We start from the raw sequence: 15,276 nt of genomic DNA, 5'->3' as shown, positions 1-15,276 counted from the left end.
GAATGGGCTATCAATAAAATTGTTCCAAATTTTGAAAGATATAGTGGCTAGGCTTGCTTTCCGCCTAGTTTCCAGACTCACAGAATTAGTTTCCTCAAGTAAGTCGATATGGTGCATGAACCTGGGATAGGTTACATGCGTCCGCATATAGACATACCTGAGGAATTTATTCTGGATTTGCTCTATCATTTCAATGTACTTCTGGCGGTACGCCAAACATCGCTCGCATACTCCAGCTTGCTTCTCAGTATGCCATTGAACAATGCTAACATAGCATCTTGGTTATTGAACTGCTTGCATGTCCTAATGACGAACCCAAGAAGTTTGTAGCAAGACTGAGTGAGCTGCGATATATGGCCAGAGAATTTCAGTCCGGGATCAAAGACGACACCGAGATCCTTTACGGAATTAATAAAATATGCTAATGCTTTCCGCGTCCTGCTTCCGGAAAGGTTAATGAAATAATATAGTAAAAGTATATATATTTAGAGAGGATAAAGGTGAATTCATTGACTTTAAAACACAGTAAGCATTTTCCATATTAATATTTGGAGGTATGATATTTTGAATTAGCGCTGCAGAATCCAAGACGAATGCCCGGAAATTTCCATTGTTCAAGACATTTATTTTATATTCATAGCACATCGCTCGAGTGGGTAAGTGTAGTGGCACTTCTTAGAGGCCTCCAGAGAACTCCAGCGATTGCATTTGATGGTATTGGTTTCTTTGGGAGGGTGCATGTATTATTATAAAATGAAAGTATATTGAAGCAGTTTTATTATTTCAAATGAAAGCACAGATATACACATCTCTCATTACTAGATGAGTTTTCACAAGAGCTGCCAAGTAAAAAAAAATAGCATTACATCTGCAGGTTTCACTTACATATAATAATGTATTTAATTGTTTGAAATGCAGAAAAATAAATTCATAATATTATATAAAATTAATATTATTTATATGCCTAAAAACCTAAACTGTTAAACCTATCATAAATACATTATAAAATTAAACTATAACAATAATTATTAGGGCACAGCTCTTTTACAGAAATTCAAATGTAACATTGTCTGATGACATAACGGACATTCAGGGCTATTTTGTCGCACATTTCAAAGGTCCCGGCTAAAAGCCGTTAGCAACACGATAGTTGTCCTTTTCTGGTGATCACAATTGTTCAAAATCGGAAAAGAAATTAGAGAATCTTTCAACCATTAAAAAAAAAACAAAATGGCGCTGAATAGCCATTAGACGAATATTACACGAAACAACTGGGCCTAAGAATGCAACGCAGAATTTGGCTTATAAATTAAGCAAATAAAAATATAAACCTTACACCTATGAGATATTAAAAATGACCTTAGCTACAATAGACAATGTGCTTTACCTATAAGAAGCACCACAGTAGATGTGTAATATTAAATATAATGTAACTTATCAGAAAATATTCATGCTGTGCCACAAAGCTTTTGAATTGGAAAGTGTATTCAAGGTTAATAATATTTTGGAGGGTTAAGCCCACCACAGATAGCTGCGCATATTTAGCATTGTTCATATGGCGGGCCACGCGCATGCTACACATGGCAGTGTGGGTATATGATATCAGAGGCACATATTTGGTTGCAGCGAATTCGCCGGCCGAGCAAAGCTGTTGCAACATTGCTAGTCCACGGCAGCCGTGTTTCTTCCCCGCTAACTCGCTAATAAAGACACATTGTCACTTAATTTAGAAATATTTTCACTAATAAATCAAATTCGCCTGCAGATTCATCATCTGATGAACTATCAAGCAAAAAATATCGACATTTTGCACAAAAATATATGTAGTCTCTAAGACTGCCAGATGAAAATGGGCATTTTCGTGGCATATGTCAGCTAACAATGTGTTGCTGCCTCACTGTGTCAATGGTGGCCGTGCAGCATCATGCGCAGCTATCTGTGGCGGGCTTTAGATTTAAATTACACCAAGATATTTGTGATCACCAAATTGCTTATAAATATTAAATAGGGATCGGAAACCTTTAAATTGATGCTCATTTATTATTTTAATTGGGAAAAGATAAATACTTTGGCATAAAATCACTTATATTAATTTGGTGTTGGGCTAAATACAAGCCGATTTGAACAAATATATAAAGATTTATCTTTGAAAGTATTTTGTCAGCATGACTTGTAACAAACACAGTGATAGAACCACTGAATAGATAATTTGTACAAGTGTGATCTACGCCCAATTGAAAGAATCTAATGCGGCCAATTTACGTAAGACCCAGACAGGCCAATGAAATTGACCATCTGTTCAAGAAATATTGAATAGATATTTGAAAAGTTTTGATCAATTTCATTTGAAGCGAAGGAAAAATGATATTATTTCCGGCGCACCACATTATGGGTTTATCTTTTTGTGGATGGAACAATCTCCAACTGACAATAATATGCAGTCCACGAAAATAATAATTATTATTATGATTGTTCCGTTTTCATGAAAATAAAGAATCTAATAATACTCCTCTTCTCACAAGCTGATCCCGAACTTGTGGTCTTGCTGCGGGAATGAGTTGTCGATGTGGTTGGGCCAGTCGGGGACGCGCAGGTTCTTGAGGTAGCAGTCCCGCGAGAGGGAGCGCGTGTTGATGAGGTCTGTGCCCCCGAAGATAGCGCCCCCGAGCCAGGCGATGTAATTCTCCTTGGCGGGCGCTGTGTGGAATTTGAATTCCTTGAGGAAGCATCTGTCTTTATACAGTGGCTGCGTGAGGAGGTGCTGCAGCTCTGCCTTGAGGCGCGCCTTGATGCCTGGCAGCATGGCCGTGCCCCCGGTCAGGAGGATTGACTCAGACAGAGGTATTCTGGTGTCGATGGGGCACTGAACAAAACAATATAACTAAATTAATTTTAAAGTTATTTTAATTAAAAGCATAGAGAGAAACTTGCCCGATTCTTAAAATAAATATATTGTCAGTGTAGCGCAAGAAGTCATTAAGTGACATTTTTGATAAAATCGAGTTAGAACACGTGGGTTATTTTTTTAAGACAACTATGAGGACAAGAAGACATCTATACGATTTTAAGAACAGCAGCTTTGAGGGGAAGAAGTCATTAATTCTATAAAATTTTATTAAAACAGAAATCATCAGGTTGTAACAGTTATAATTGCAACCACAAGAATCTGAATGTATACTCGATTAGTAACTGTTGATGGATGTTGACTTGAACGAGCGAGCATGTAGCCGCTCGTTTGGAACATAACGGAACAGCGTCATCAGCCGGCAACTAGTGAGTTCAGTGCTCAGCGGGGAGGCCACGGAGTCGGTCTTCCTGGAAACAACTGACGGGTGAATCTCCAGACGACACGGAAAGGAATCATCTAGTTTATTTGAGACTGGTTATCGTAATTCTAGTTTTATTATAATTTGTGATGTCAATCATTTGACTCACATGGCGCCTGGCAATTTATATCAAGGTTAGTACTTTCTAGTTTTATAATGTCACATGTAACGAAATAAATGCTTTGCGATTAGACACAACATACAAGCGATTCTAAGGAACCTTGTATGTACACGCCCTGAGATATATTCATTCCTTAATTATAGAGTCTCGGGTTTTGTAGTGTATTACTTATTTAAATTCTATAATACATGTGTATGTTCAATAAATGCTAAATTGACATCATCTTTTTATTTCATCCCCACAAATGTGTAATCAAATATGATGGATGAGTGTAAATTTTACAAGGTTACTCAATTCAGGATACTGGAAAGTAAACGACGAGACTCCAAACTGGTAATGGAATTATTTGATATTTTTTCTATTTTTGAAGAACTTGCTACCATGATTAAAATAACCCCGATCAGGCTGCCAGGGCATAAAGGTATTGAGGGTAACGAGCGGGTTAACGGGCTAGCAAGGAAAGGTTCGAAAGCACCACTTGTGGCAGCTTGCCACACCAAACTACATATTGAAAGATGGGTCAAATCTCAGCACTGGAAAGAATGGGAGAGGGCACCTGGAATGAGACAATCCAAAGTAATCATAAACAGACCAGACCCTAGACGAGCCAGGAAACTACTCAATATGGACAGAAACTCTGTTAGGTAACTGGTAGGACTACTAACAACGGGATACTACCATCTCAGGAGACACATGCACTTATTGGAAGTGGAAAAAATCTATAGATGAAGGAAATATGGTCTGATGAGGATGAAGAGACTCCGATTCACTTTTGGTGCCAATGTTCCACCCTCACAGGAAACAGGCTCAGATACATATGTGACTAGATATTGTAACGGTACCTTTAGTATAGAATCCAGTATAATGCTTCCCAGTGCTAGGTTATCGTTATCACGGGGGAACAGCACTTCTGCGGCCAGCTCGCGGGTGCGGCCCTGCACCGTGAGAGTGCTGCAGCCCCCTAGCGGGTAGGGCACCGCGGGGGCTGGGGGGGGCGGGGAGCCCAGGGCGTACTGCTCCGCCCGCTCCATGGTGGTCACCAGACAGGTCTTCACTGCGAGCACAATAAACATTAAAGGGGTTATAGTGTTGACAAAATGAGCCTTCTCAGAAAATGAATAGTTAATTTTATAGTAAATAAGGAAGACATGGCATAATCTACTATGATACGAGGAACTTTGGCAGCAATGAATAGTCGGGAAACACACCACATGAGAATGGGACGTTTCTACGACTCGTTCTTGAGTTCTCTGTGTTCCTCCCTCCTACTACATGGGTCTCTTCAAAACCCATGTTCACTCCTTCCCTTTGTCAGAAAGACCCTACACACAGCAACCCTAAAAGACATAAGCCCAGAGGGAAATTATTTTCTCCTGTCATTCCGTCAATAGCAATCCCTAATTTAAGATGTTTCGCCTTCTGTTATACATCTCTAAATAGTATAAAACAAAGTCACTATCATCTGTCTGTTTGTGCGCTTAGTTCTTCTAAACTATGCAACGGAGTTTGATAGTCACTATCATTTAGAGAATGTCTTCCGGAAGGTTTATATATATATAATACACGGATATTATATTTATTGAAAGTAGAGAAAAGTCGAGGAAAGCCGGGTACACGTAACTTAGTATGCATACAAACCGCTTTGGGTGTAATTTTTGTGTGTTTTAAATCAATTTTAAAGCTATGCAAGTGAATTGAAATACGATAAACAAAGATGTACATACCTTTAAAGAATTATAATAACTTATTAATCAAAATGAAAGTATTAACCTATAGTTTGCCAAGAAATCCACTGTGAATTTCTGATGTTTGCATTCTTCACGTGCCGGTGAATTCACTGTGGATTTGCTAGAAGCTCATAACCTCGATTTTTTGGTATTTTGAAAAATTAAAAAATGCTTCGAGCATATTAAAGTTTACTTTATTCGCTTGGCAAGTAAATACTGTATATATCTTGATATTATTCTAGGTTGTCGTTTCGTCACTGTTTATTGTGTTAAATGTCATAATTCAGATTTTAAAAAGTCTTAGTTAAAAAAAAAAAAAAATAGTAAAATATTTTCGTATGTCTTTATTACATTATATTTTTTTATAAAATTAGAGAGAAAAAAAAAACATTTATCTGAATATAAGTAGCTAGATACTACATAAGATAGATATATAAAATTTTTACAATTATATAAACATATTATATTGTATGACGGTATTGTATGAGTTATTACAAAAACAATATGTCAGCCGGCATAAGGCGGGCGAATGGCATTTTACCCCTGGCACACTAAGGAGTACTAGGTAGCGGGAGGTCAGCATTCCAAGGGTTAAACGAACAAAACAGTATGATTTGAATGGTTACCTTTAATATCCTCAATAACCTTCTCAGAGAGTTTGAGATCCCCGCCGTTGTCCTCGTTGAGCATCTGCGCGAGGCGGCGGTGCAGGTGGCGGGCAGCCAGCGCCTGCGCCGCCCAGCCCTTCAGCAGCGGCACGCCGTGCACTACCGGCATCACCACCGCCTCCTCGTAGCCCAGGTCCACCACCAGCACCGTGCTCACGCCCAGTGCGCACACCGACACCAGCGGCTTGGGCACAAACAGCACCGAAGATACCTGGTATACAAGATGTGTGATTCAATCACCTTTCTAAGTGTGTTTTTAATTGACTCCCTAAAGTTTTCAAAGCTAATTTTTGACCTCAGATTTAATAGTAGGTGTTACATATAATATATTATTGACAATAATTTTAATGACAATGACGTTTGATGGAATTGGATAAATGTAGAACCACAAAACACTCTTATCAGCTGGGGCGGTCCTCTGCTTATGTCAATTGGTTTTTGACCCCCCCAAATTATAAGACAACAATAATGCATTATTGTTCATGTAACATAATTTTATGAATTAAAACAACTGGTCTTATTTTGTATTTATTTGAAATGTACTGTGGAATAACCCGGCAGTGAGCGGTGGCGGCAAGTGACGTGCAGTGACTTCTATTGTCTCAAATAGATGTTCCCATTCAAACGTATCTACAGTTCGCTGGGTCAATTTTAAGAATGTTCACGACTTTTATATTTTCTGTCCCTATGCTCGCCATACAATAAAGAAGATGGCACTATGTCTTCCGTCTAGAGTAAAAATTCTCTCGCATAGGTACTGAAGAAAGCTTAGGGACGCTCATTTCATGGCCGTGAGGGAGCCAACACAATTAATATTAGGTATTTTAAAGAGATGGTCGGCATTTTTCATAATAACAAATAAAGATTAGTCACACATATTTCCAAATAATCTTCCGCGCCGGGATCTCTAGACCTGCCTCTGCTAATCAGTAACACTATTACCCTACCATAATCTATCCTAGAGCGCGGTACCTCAAGGTAATTATCATGAATTAAAAAAATACATATATATTTTCTTCACAACAACACCAACCAGCTTCGAAGACAATTCTTTTCTTTTTTCTTGCTCAATCAAAATAACTAGATTTTTCACTTTCTTGTGTTCCATTTTTAACATACTTTCAAGTGATGGTTAGGAAGGTAAGGTACTTTGGATAAATGGCATGCCGGTGGGAAACAAACATATTATTATAGGAAACTAAACATTAGGTCATTACTTTAAGAATCCATATATGTATTATTACTATCTGAATTAGATATGCGTAGGCAGTAAGAGCAATGTGAACTTGTAGATGTGAATGCAATCTATTTAAAATACTAGACAAAAGCTAGCCAAGCAATGTAATTCCTCGAATGCAATAAGCTCATAGTAATATATTTTATATTTACCTCAAAGTGACAGAAAAGAACTTTAGCCAGTGTGTCTCTGAAGATAGTTGGACTGAGGAGAGATTCTACTATGATCACCTTTCTGTCTTTTGGGCTCACTAGGACATGCCTGAAAATATTGTTAATAAGAATTAAATAAGTGTAATTTATTAATTTAACGTTTTAGATACTATGAACAAAACACAGCATAAACCTACCTAAAATATAGGAGATGGATAAATTCTACCAAAGTGTTGTACAGTTCCTCTATAGATTTGAACTCGAATACATTTTTTACTTCTTTCGTTTTGGGGCAAGTGTATTCCGAAGGAATGATACATCTCGGCGAAGGCTCTCCGGTAAATCCAAACCTGTAAACAAAAAATATTAATACTTTTTAACAAGAATGTTAACCTTTTTATTGCAAATCAATGTAGGTAGCAAAAATTTTCACATACTTTGTGTAGGCGGCTCCGATATCTAAAACAACAGCTTGTTTTTCGTGAATCAAGGCGATTCCTTCGTAGAGAGGCATTGTTGATTGATAATATCTATATCATTGATACAAAACAGATTTTTTTAAATTGCAAAATATCGATAATACCAAATAGGATGTCAGATTGACGTCAACATAACCAAATAGCGTCAAAGTGACAGATAGTGACCATGGACAATGGACACGAAATGAGCTCACATAGAGGACGCTCCCATAACACTCCTTCACTGACCTCTATGGTATTGTGCCGGATTTGAGCGGAACTGGGAAAATTTGAATTTTGAATAGAATACAATTAAATTAATTGTAGTGATTGTAGTCATCGATGCAGAACCGTAGTAAGTAGTTACTATCAGTTACTACTGTAGTAGAATCGTATTACTAGTTTTGATAGTCATTTGAACAATTGTTTATTATATAATAATATAACAATATGGTAACTATTGTTAACAGGGCCGGCCACGAGCGAAACGGCGCAAAATTATATTTTGATGATTTTTATAATTGTGTAGTGCCGTTCTTGTGAAAAATTGGCAACCGGAGTTGACTGCTGGAATTGTTCAAAATTGTCATGCTTTAACTTCCATATAAATAAATATCAGATACGGCATCGAATTAAAGTCGACGTAATGTAGTTTTTTAACATTAACATTGTGGTATACAGTAATGAATGGTGGAAGGAGTCGGAGATGCCTGAGAAAGACATTAGCAATAGCGAAGCTTTGCGGGATCCGCTAGTTTAATCATCATATTATAATTTCCTTTTAATTTTCATAAAAAGACATACATATAACTTTGTTTACATCACTTTATTTGTACACAATCAACATTGTTCACGAAAAATGTTGATTGTGTACAAATTGTAAACAAAGTTATTTGTCTTTTGATTAAAATAAATAATGCCATCACAAAGTGAAAACCTTTCCGAAGAAGTTTTCTTCGAAAAATTAATTATTCCTTTTAATTGCTGCAATCTTAAATGTAAAATGTTATCATAGGTTGTATATCTTTATTTATTTATTGTTTGTTTGTAAATATTACATAATACAATTAATGAACTTAAAATGTCCAACTAGGCGATTGCCCGTTTTAGGACATTCCAATATGATAATGTTTTTACATGTAAAATTATAGTAAATTATAGTGTTGACTATTCTGTTGTTAAAAAAAAATACATATGTATATTCATATTCTAGAATACTTTCAGTTATATCACGACATATTTTACTATTGTTTAGCTGACATAATAAACTAAAGAAATATTAATAGATAAAAACAAGAAAATGAATTTGAAAATGAAACTGAATTGAAGAAATTCTGTTGGTAAAGTAATATAAATGTATATTCATAATCTAGTATACTTTCAGTTATACCACGACATTTTTTTATTTATTTTTATTTTATTTTTTTATTTTTTTTTTTTACTATTGTTTAGCTGATATAATAAACTAAAGAAATATTAAAAGATAAAACAAGGAAATGAAAAATAACAAAAAATAAAAAATGAAAGTAAAGAAGGAACTTTTCCTTTAAGGAAAAAATATCACGAAGAATTGAACAATTTTCGAACTTTCTTTATGTAAAAATACAGTTCCTGTAATGCTAATATAATACCAATATAAGTTAAAATGTAAAGAAAACAAAATTTACAATTTAATTACTGTTTTTTAGCATATTCTCGCATTCAGCTCTCCCCAAGACCAGAAGCCAATTGTTTACCTGCATACGCAGAATATTAGTACTCTTTGCCTTCCATGCATCAGGTATGAGATTGAGCAGTTTAGGGCCTAAGTATGAGAATTGTCTCTGTGCTAAAGATGAGGAAGTGGTGGGCGGAACTGTTGGGTTTTTTTTTGCATGTCTTGTATTATGACAGTGGTTTACGGAAGCTAAGTAGTGCCTCTGTTTTTGAGTATGTAATATGATTTTCCTCATATATAATTGTCTTACATCATATCTAATGGCACATCTCCACCAAATATTCTAAAATAATAGTTTATTTCAGAATGATATATTTCAAAGAATCTATGCCATAGAACGGCCAATAGAAATAGTAAACAAAATATGTAGAATCAACTTCAACTTTCATTCAATTTTATACAGAATCGACCATAGAAGAGACCAAGTGTGAACGAAAGAGCAAGTGTGGGTGTGCAATAATGCCTAACCATTTTCAAACAATTCGTTATATGAAATGGATCATAGAATAGACAAGGTGGGATCCTAGCTTTGTATATGGGGTAGTCAACATTACCAAAGTAACATTTTCTGAATTGTTTAGGTATTGCAGATTGAAGTCATAGTCTATACCTATAACTTATATCTACCTATAACTTATTTAACCTGGAAATAGTAAAATAATTCAGTACCTACTCCATAGAATAAGGTGAAACATACCTAGTAGAATACCAATAAAAATAATTGTACGCTGACCCATAGTAATTTTGAAGAAATGTAACAGTTCATTTTTCATTCCTGAAACAAAACATATCACATCTATCTTCTATTTATATAAAGAAGAGTGTCTGTGTGTTTGTGGCAGATATTGTGGATTTGATTTTTATACAAATATATAGTTTTATTCTGATATTGATGAAATTTTGCACACTTCACTTTCAAAACAAGAGGAAGGTCACTGTCTAAATCGGATTTTTAAAAAACTCTGTGCAAAGCCCGGGCAACTTCAGATAGTATTATGCTGCCAGTATACTTTGGGCGAACGTATTGGCCCAATGCTTTTTTAAGTATATTGGCCGTTGCACGTTTTAGCCGCCAACCTTGGCCGGCCAACGATTATTGTCAGTATATCGTGCACACGTCAAAGGATCTTGGCGCCAACCGGTGTTCACACGCTGGTGCCAACGTTGACCGACCCAATGTATACTAGGGGCTTTACATAATCTAAATTAAAAAGCAGGAAAATGTAAGACAAAGATTATTGTAAAAGATGTCTTTATTTTGTTTATGTTGAATTGTCACAATATTATAAGAAGACACTAAGTAGGTACTTATTATTTATAAATTATTAATGAAATGTATTGAAGAGCATTTCAGATCATAGAAAGATAAACATTATGCATTTTTCCGACTTTATGTCAGGGTTAAATCTTCCCCACAGGAAAAACTAAACCCTTCCACACACTTTTTCACAAATGATCATCTAGTCCAGAGGTTCCCAAACTTTTTTGCCCCGTAGACCACTTGCCAAATTTTTTTTTTTCCGTAGACCTCCTGCCTGCCAAATATTGAATTTTCCTAAAACTATCAACGTACCATGTGATAATCATTTATTTTTTTAGTAAGAATATTCCCTTCCCTTGCCTGCCCAACAACCGGGTGGCGGTATAGTTGCACTGTCTTTACATTGTGAAGACAGGGGCACCCTTGTGAGGTATTACACCAAATGAAAATGAAGCAGGATTAGCAACAGGAATTTCTTTCTGTAGCTAGCCCTACAGAACTGCCCCTTAAGTTCTTTTTCAGTGCTTATTCCGGTCAGTTCTTCTTGTCACATGATATCCGATTCTTCAACGTTGCATTTCCATAGTCAAAATGTCCTCAAACTTAGTTTTTAAGTCTGTGTGAAGTGCATTTAAATGTTGAACGTCATTATTACCCTGGACATTTTTCAAAAACAAGTTGGGGAACTAGGAAAATTCGCGGCTTCCAATGTGCAATGTTTTGCTTGAATATATTAATTCTGACGAGAAAAGGCACGTAGACTCTATTTATATACCTCAATTAACAACTTTACGAAATATAAAAATACAAATATCAAATAAGTAATTTCGCAGTCTATTATATTTGTGTTAGGTATATTGTGTCATTTACGGAACTCTTAAATGTTGACTTGAGGTAAATGGGGGTCCGGTCGTATGAACCCCCATTTGAATCTCGTGGACCCCCAATTTTTTTTCTCGCTGACATAGACCCCCAGCAAGCCGATATAGACCCCTGGGGGTCGATATAGACCACTTTGGGAACCTCTGAATTCTAGTCAATCCACATTATGCATGTGCATTATATAAGCATAATAAATACAAAAACAACACGTCAAATCACCAGAGATAAAATGGGTAATTAATTAAATAGTGTAATTATTATTGTTAGATGTGTAAGTACATTTAAAAATAAATAAATAATAAATCTCTTTTTCATATAAGCTATTCAAAACACAACAAGCTCTAAAAATATTTGCAAATGTTCTATCAATGATGTGATGAATTAAGCTAAAACATATTCATTATGTAATATTATGATAATTTAATTCTTAGCCAGGTAAATAATTTTTTAAATTATAATAGAGATTAACAGTGTCATACAATTTCAGTTTCCAATAAAAAAATCTTCCAATGCTTAGAGAATCTAGTTATAATTTTTTATTTCAACCATGCGGTTAGTACGCTGTATAATCTAATTATCCAATATAATCTAAAATAGTCTTCAAAGTACAACATGGTAGTAATTTTTGCTGATTAAGATTTTTTTTAATACTAAAACTAAATTTATGCATAATTTTTTTTTTATACCTCAAATGTCTCACATTTATAAACAGAATTGCAATATTTTAAAACAAATAACCACATTCATATGAACTTCAAGATTTTTAATTAGTTTCGTCCATCGTCTCCTGTAAAGTTTTCATTTTGAACAGTTTTACCAAACCACAGTTGAAATAATACTAATTATATAATCATAACTTTACTAGTGTCACAACTAGAGAACGGTGACCAGGTATGTCATCAAAATGACAATTCAACACACCTACAAAAAGTGATACAAAGTCATGAAAAGTGATAAAACAAAAACTAGGTTAAGTAGGTTACATAGGTAACTATAAAACCTATTTTTTGTTTCATCTCTTTTAATGACTCTATATCACTTTTTAAATAATTATAATAATAAATTCTTTATTCCAGGATGTGGGGAGGTTAGTGCAATCCCACACATCCCATAGAGGATATAAGTACAGATAGTATTTACATATAGTAAAATAAATAAAAAAGAAATTAAAAAATTTAAAATTAAATTGAAAATGAAATTAAATTAAAGCAGAGAAGCACAGGAATCCATCGGATCTACGATTGTGGGAGCAAGTATCTTTCTCCAATGGTCTTCAATGCTCTATCCTGAAGTCAGACGGGATTCTATGATAAGAATGTTTCTGGAATGGTTTATCCTTTCCCTCAGTCAAAGGTGTGTTGAATTTTCATTTTGATGAAATATCATGGAACCCTAGAGAAAAATCTCTCAAAATATTTCATAATCAAATAATTCGAAAAAACATTTCTAGAATTAGCCAAAGATTATTTTTATGAAAACATTTTAGTACTTACCTGGAAATTTAAAATTTTTAGAAAAAGATTTCCGAAAACCCGCTAAAAATCTATATACATATAAGAAAAATGTCTGAAACAAATAATTATTGCTAATGAAAACATTATATGAATTCATTTTAAAGGTCATATTGACTATAAGTACAATCTTTGTAGAAATAGAATAAAAATATGTGAGTATTTCTCAAAATAAATGTACGTAACGAAAATGTAGTTACGAAATAGTGTTACGAAATAGTCATAAGACGTAACTAAATAGTAAACATAAGGCTTGTTTACACAATGGCAAATTTTATTTTACTTTTTTTATTATTTATTCAATTTAATTAGTTGTCGTCTTTTTTAAATGTAAGTAATTATCCTTTACTTTTTATTTATTGTACATACTACAAACATACATAAACTCACGACCCAAATATTTGTATTTTGTTAAACCAAAGGGGTTTAAAAAAAAACAAGGGAGTATAAATAAATGTTTTTAATCAAATTATCAGCTCCCAAATTGAAGTACCTAACACAATATACAACAAATCTTAAGAAATTAAAGAACAGGCACTGTTTAAACTATTAAAAATTTAATAACATACAATTATTTAGTTTGAATCACTATCCATTAGCGTTTTATAAATTTCTTCCTCATCTTTATAATAATTGAAATCTTTCCGAGACAAATTTGGTCAGTTTTTCAGTCTTTGGTTTATCACTCTGCTTTGGCGCATGAATATAGTCATTTAGTGATAGAGATTTAGAGATAAGGCCCTTACAAACCACTTTCTTTTTTGTATGTATATTTTCCAGTTTTTCGTTTTTAAGATAGTCACTCCACATGGTTTATCTTTGATTTTGTTAGAATCTTCATTTTCACTATTCATATTTTCAATATCAGCGTTATTTTCTATGGCATTATTATTTACTATTATAACATCTTCGATTTATTATATAATCCAGTTTCAATGGGAATAGCATCATTATTAGTCTTAGTTTGTTTATGCAATAATATTTTCAGAATATTCACTTGCCTTTTCATCCGATTACAGCACTGTCTTAAATTCTTATTTCGACTTTTTAATCGAGTATTTTCTTCAGTCAGCTTTTGTAGTCTTTCCTTTAGGATTTTTTTATTATTTTTTCTACGTTCAAATGTATTATTGTCTTGTGTCGTAGGATTAGCCTTTTTCTTTCTTTCAGCTCTTTTATCATTGGCTTGTCTCCACTTTGCCCGTAGCTCTTCTTTTTCTTCTTCTGTAAGAATTTCTTTTTTTATTTTTGATATTTTCTATAACTTTTGTTAAATGTTTAATTCGGATTTCCTCATATTTATTTGTATTTTCCTTTTTCAGTCTTTCTCTGTAAGCGTTTTGCCTTTTGGCATTGGTTTTTGGGGGCATTCCTAAAAAAAATTATGCTGTAGTTATGGTTTTATCAGAGTAAATAAAAATAAACTTATATTTAAATAAGCTTTTATAAAAAACTTAAGGCACTTATAAATATTGTATAGATCGCCTATAGAACGGATAGTGTGTATGAGTGCCTCAAGCTTATTTAAAATAAAACCAGTATTGGACGGCTCAGCTTGATCTTCAAGTACTTGTCATTATGTATAATGCCATATAATCGCGATGATAAAACATACAAGTCCGACGACACCTGTTCTGCCATTAACCATCAGGAATTTCCAGCATCCTATGTATTACAACCTACCTACTTTCCAGCGCCATCAACAGATCTGCTCTATGGTATAATAAATTTTATTTTTTTCCTATTATATCTAAATACATATGTATATTTGTGCATTGTGCATAATATATTACATTATTACTAAACTTACATAAGACTTTCATAAAAATGCTAGACACACTTACAATATACTTACTTTTCTTAATCACGTTGTAACTGTGTACACTCAGCTTTACATTGAACTTTTTCGTTACGTTACGAAATTCATAACAAACGTTACGAAATTGTAATAAGAATTTATGTTATAAAAAGTCAATGGTTTGATAAAATTTAAAAGTGTTAATATGTAAGCTTAGCAATGTTCGTACCGCACATGTTACAAAAAGATAAGTAGAAAAAGACTTACCGTTTTGTGAAAAAAGGCTAAAATATTTTCTGTTACGAAATAGTGGTCCCACTAAAGAAACACGTTATTACTGATTTTAACAATTAATGTTATGGCGGAGAAGTCAGACCAACAATTAATCAGAAAGAGGCTAGTGTTTCCCATGTTAAAT

At 34.1% G+C, this 15,276-nt stretch overlaps 1 protein-coding gene across 1 annotated transcript; it reads right to left on the bottom strand.

Moving 5' to 3' along the window:
• Positions 1–667: 667 nt before the first annotated feature.
• On the bottom strand, positions 668–7,865 carry Arp10 (Actin-related protein 10). Its single transcript, XM_089642248.1, has 6 exons — positions 7,669–7,865; positions 7,429–7,581; positions 7,232–7,340; positions 5,801–6,053; positions 4,290–4,501; positions 668–2,863 (listed from the first exon to the last, which is right to left on the bottom strand). The coding sequence occupies exons 1-6, from the start codon at positions 7,743–7,745 to the stop codon at positions 2,516–2,518; spliced, it is 1,152 nt and encodes a 383-aa protein (XP_089498374.1). The 5' UTR covers positions 7,746–7,865; the 3' UTR covers positions 668–2,515.
• Positions 7,866–15,276: the final 7,411 nt, after the last annotated feature.

This window comes from Hesperophylax consimilis, chromosome 18 (genome assembly GCF_061612785.1).
Source record: "Hesperophylax consimilis isolate HC1 chromosome 18, BYU_Hcon_1.0, whole genome shotgun sequence".
NCBI lineage: Eukaryota > Metazoa > Arthropoda > Insecta > Trichoptera > Limnephilidae > Hesperophylax > Hesperophylax consimilis.
This window is presented reverse-complemented; position numbering and strand designations above follow the sequence as displayed.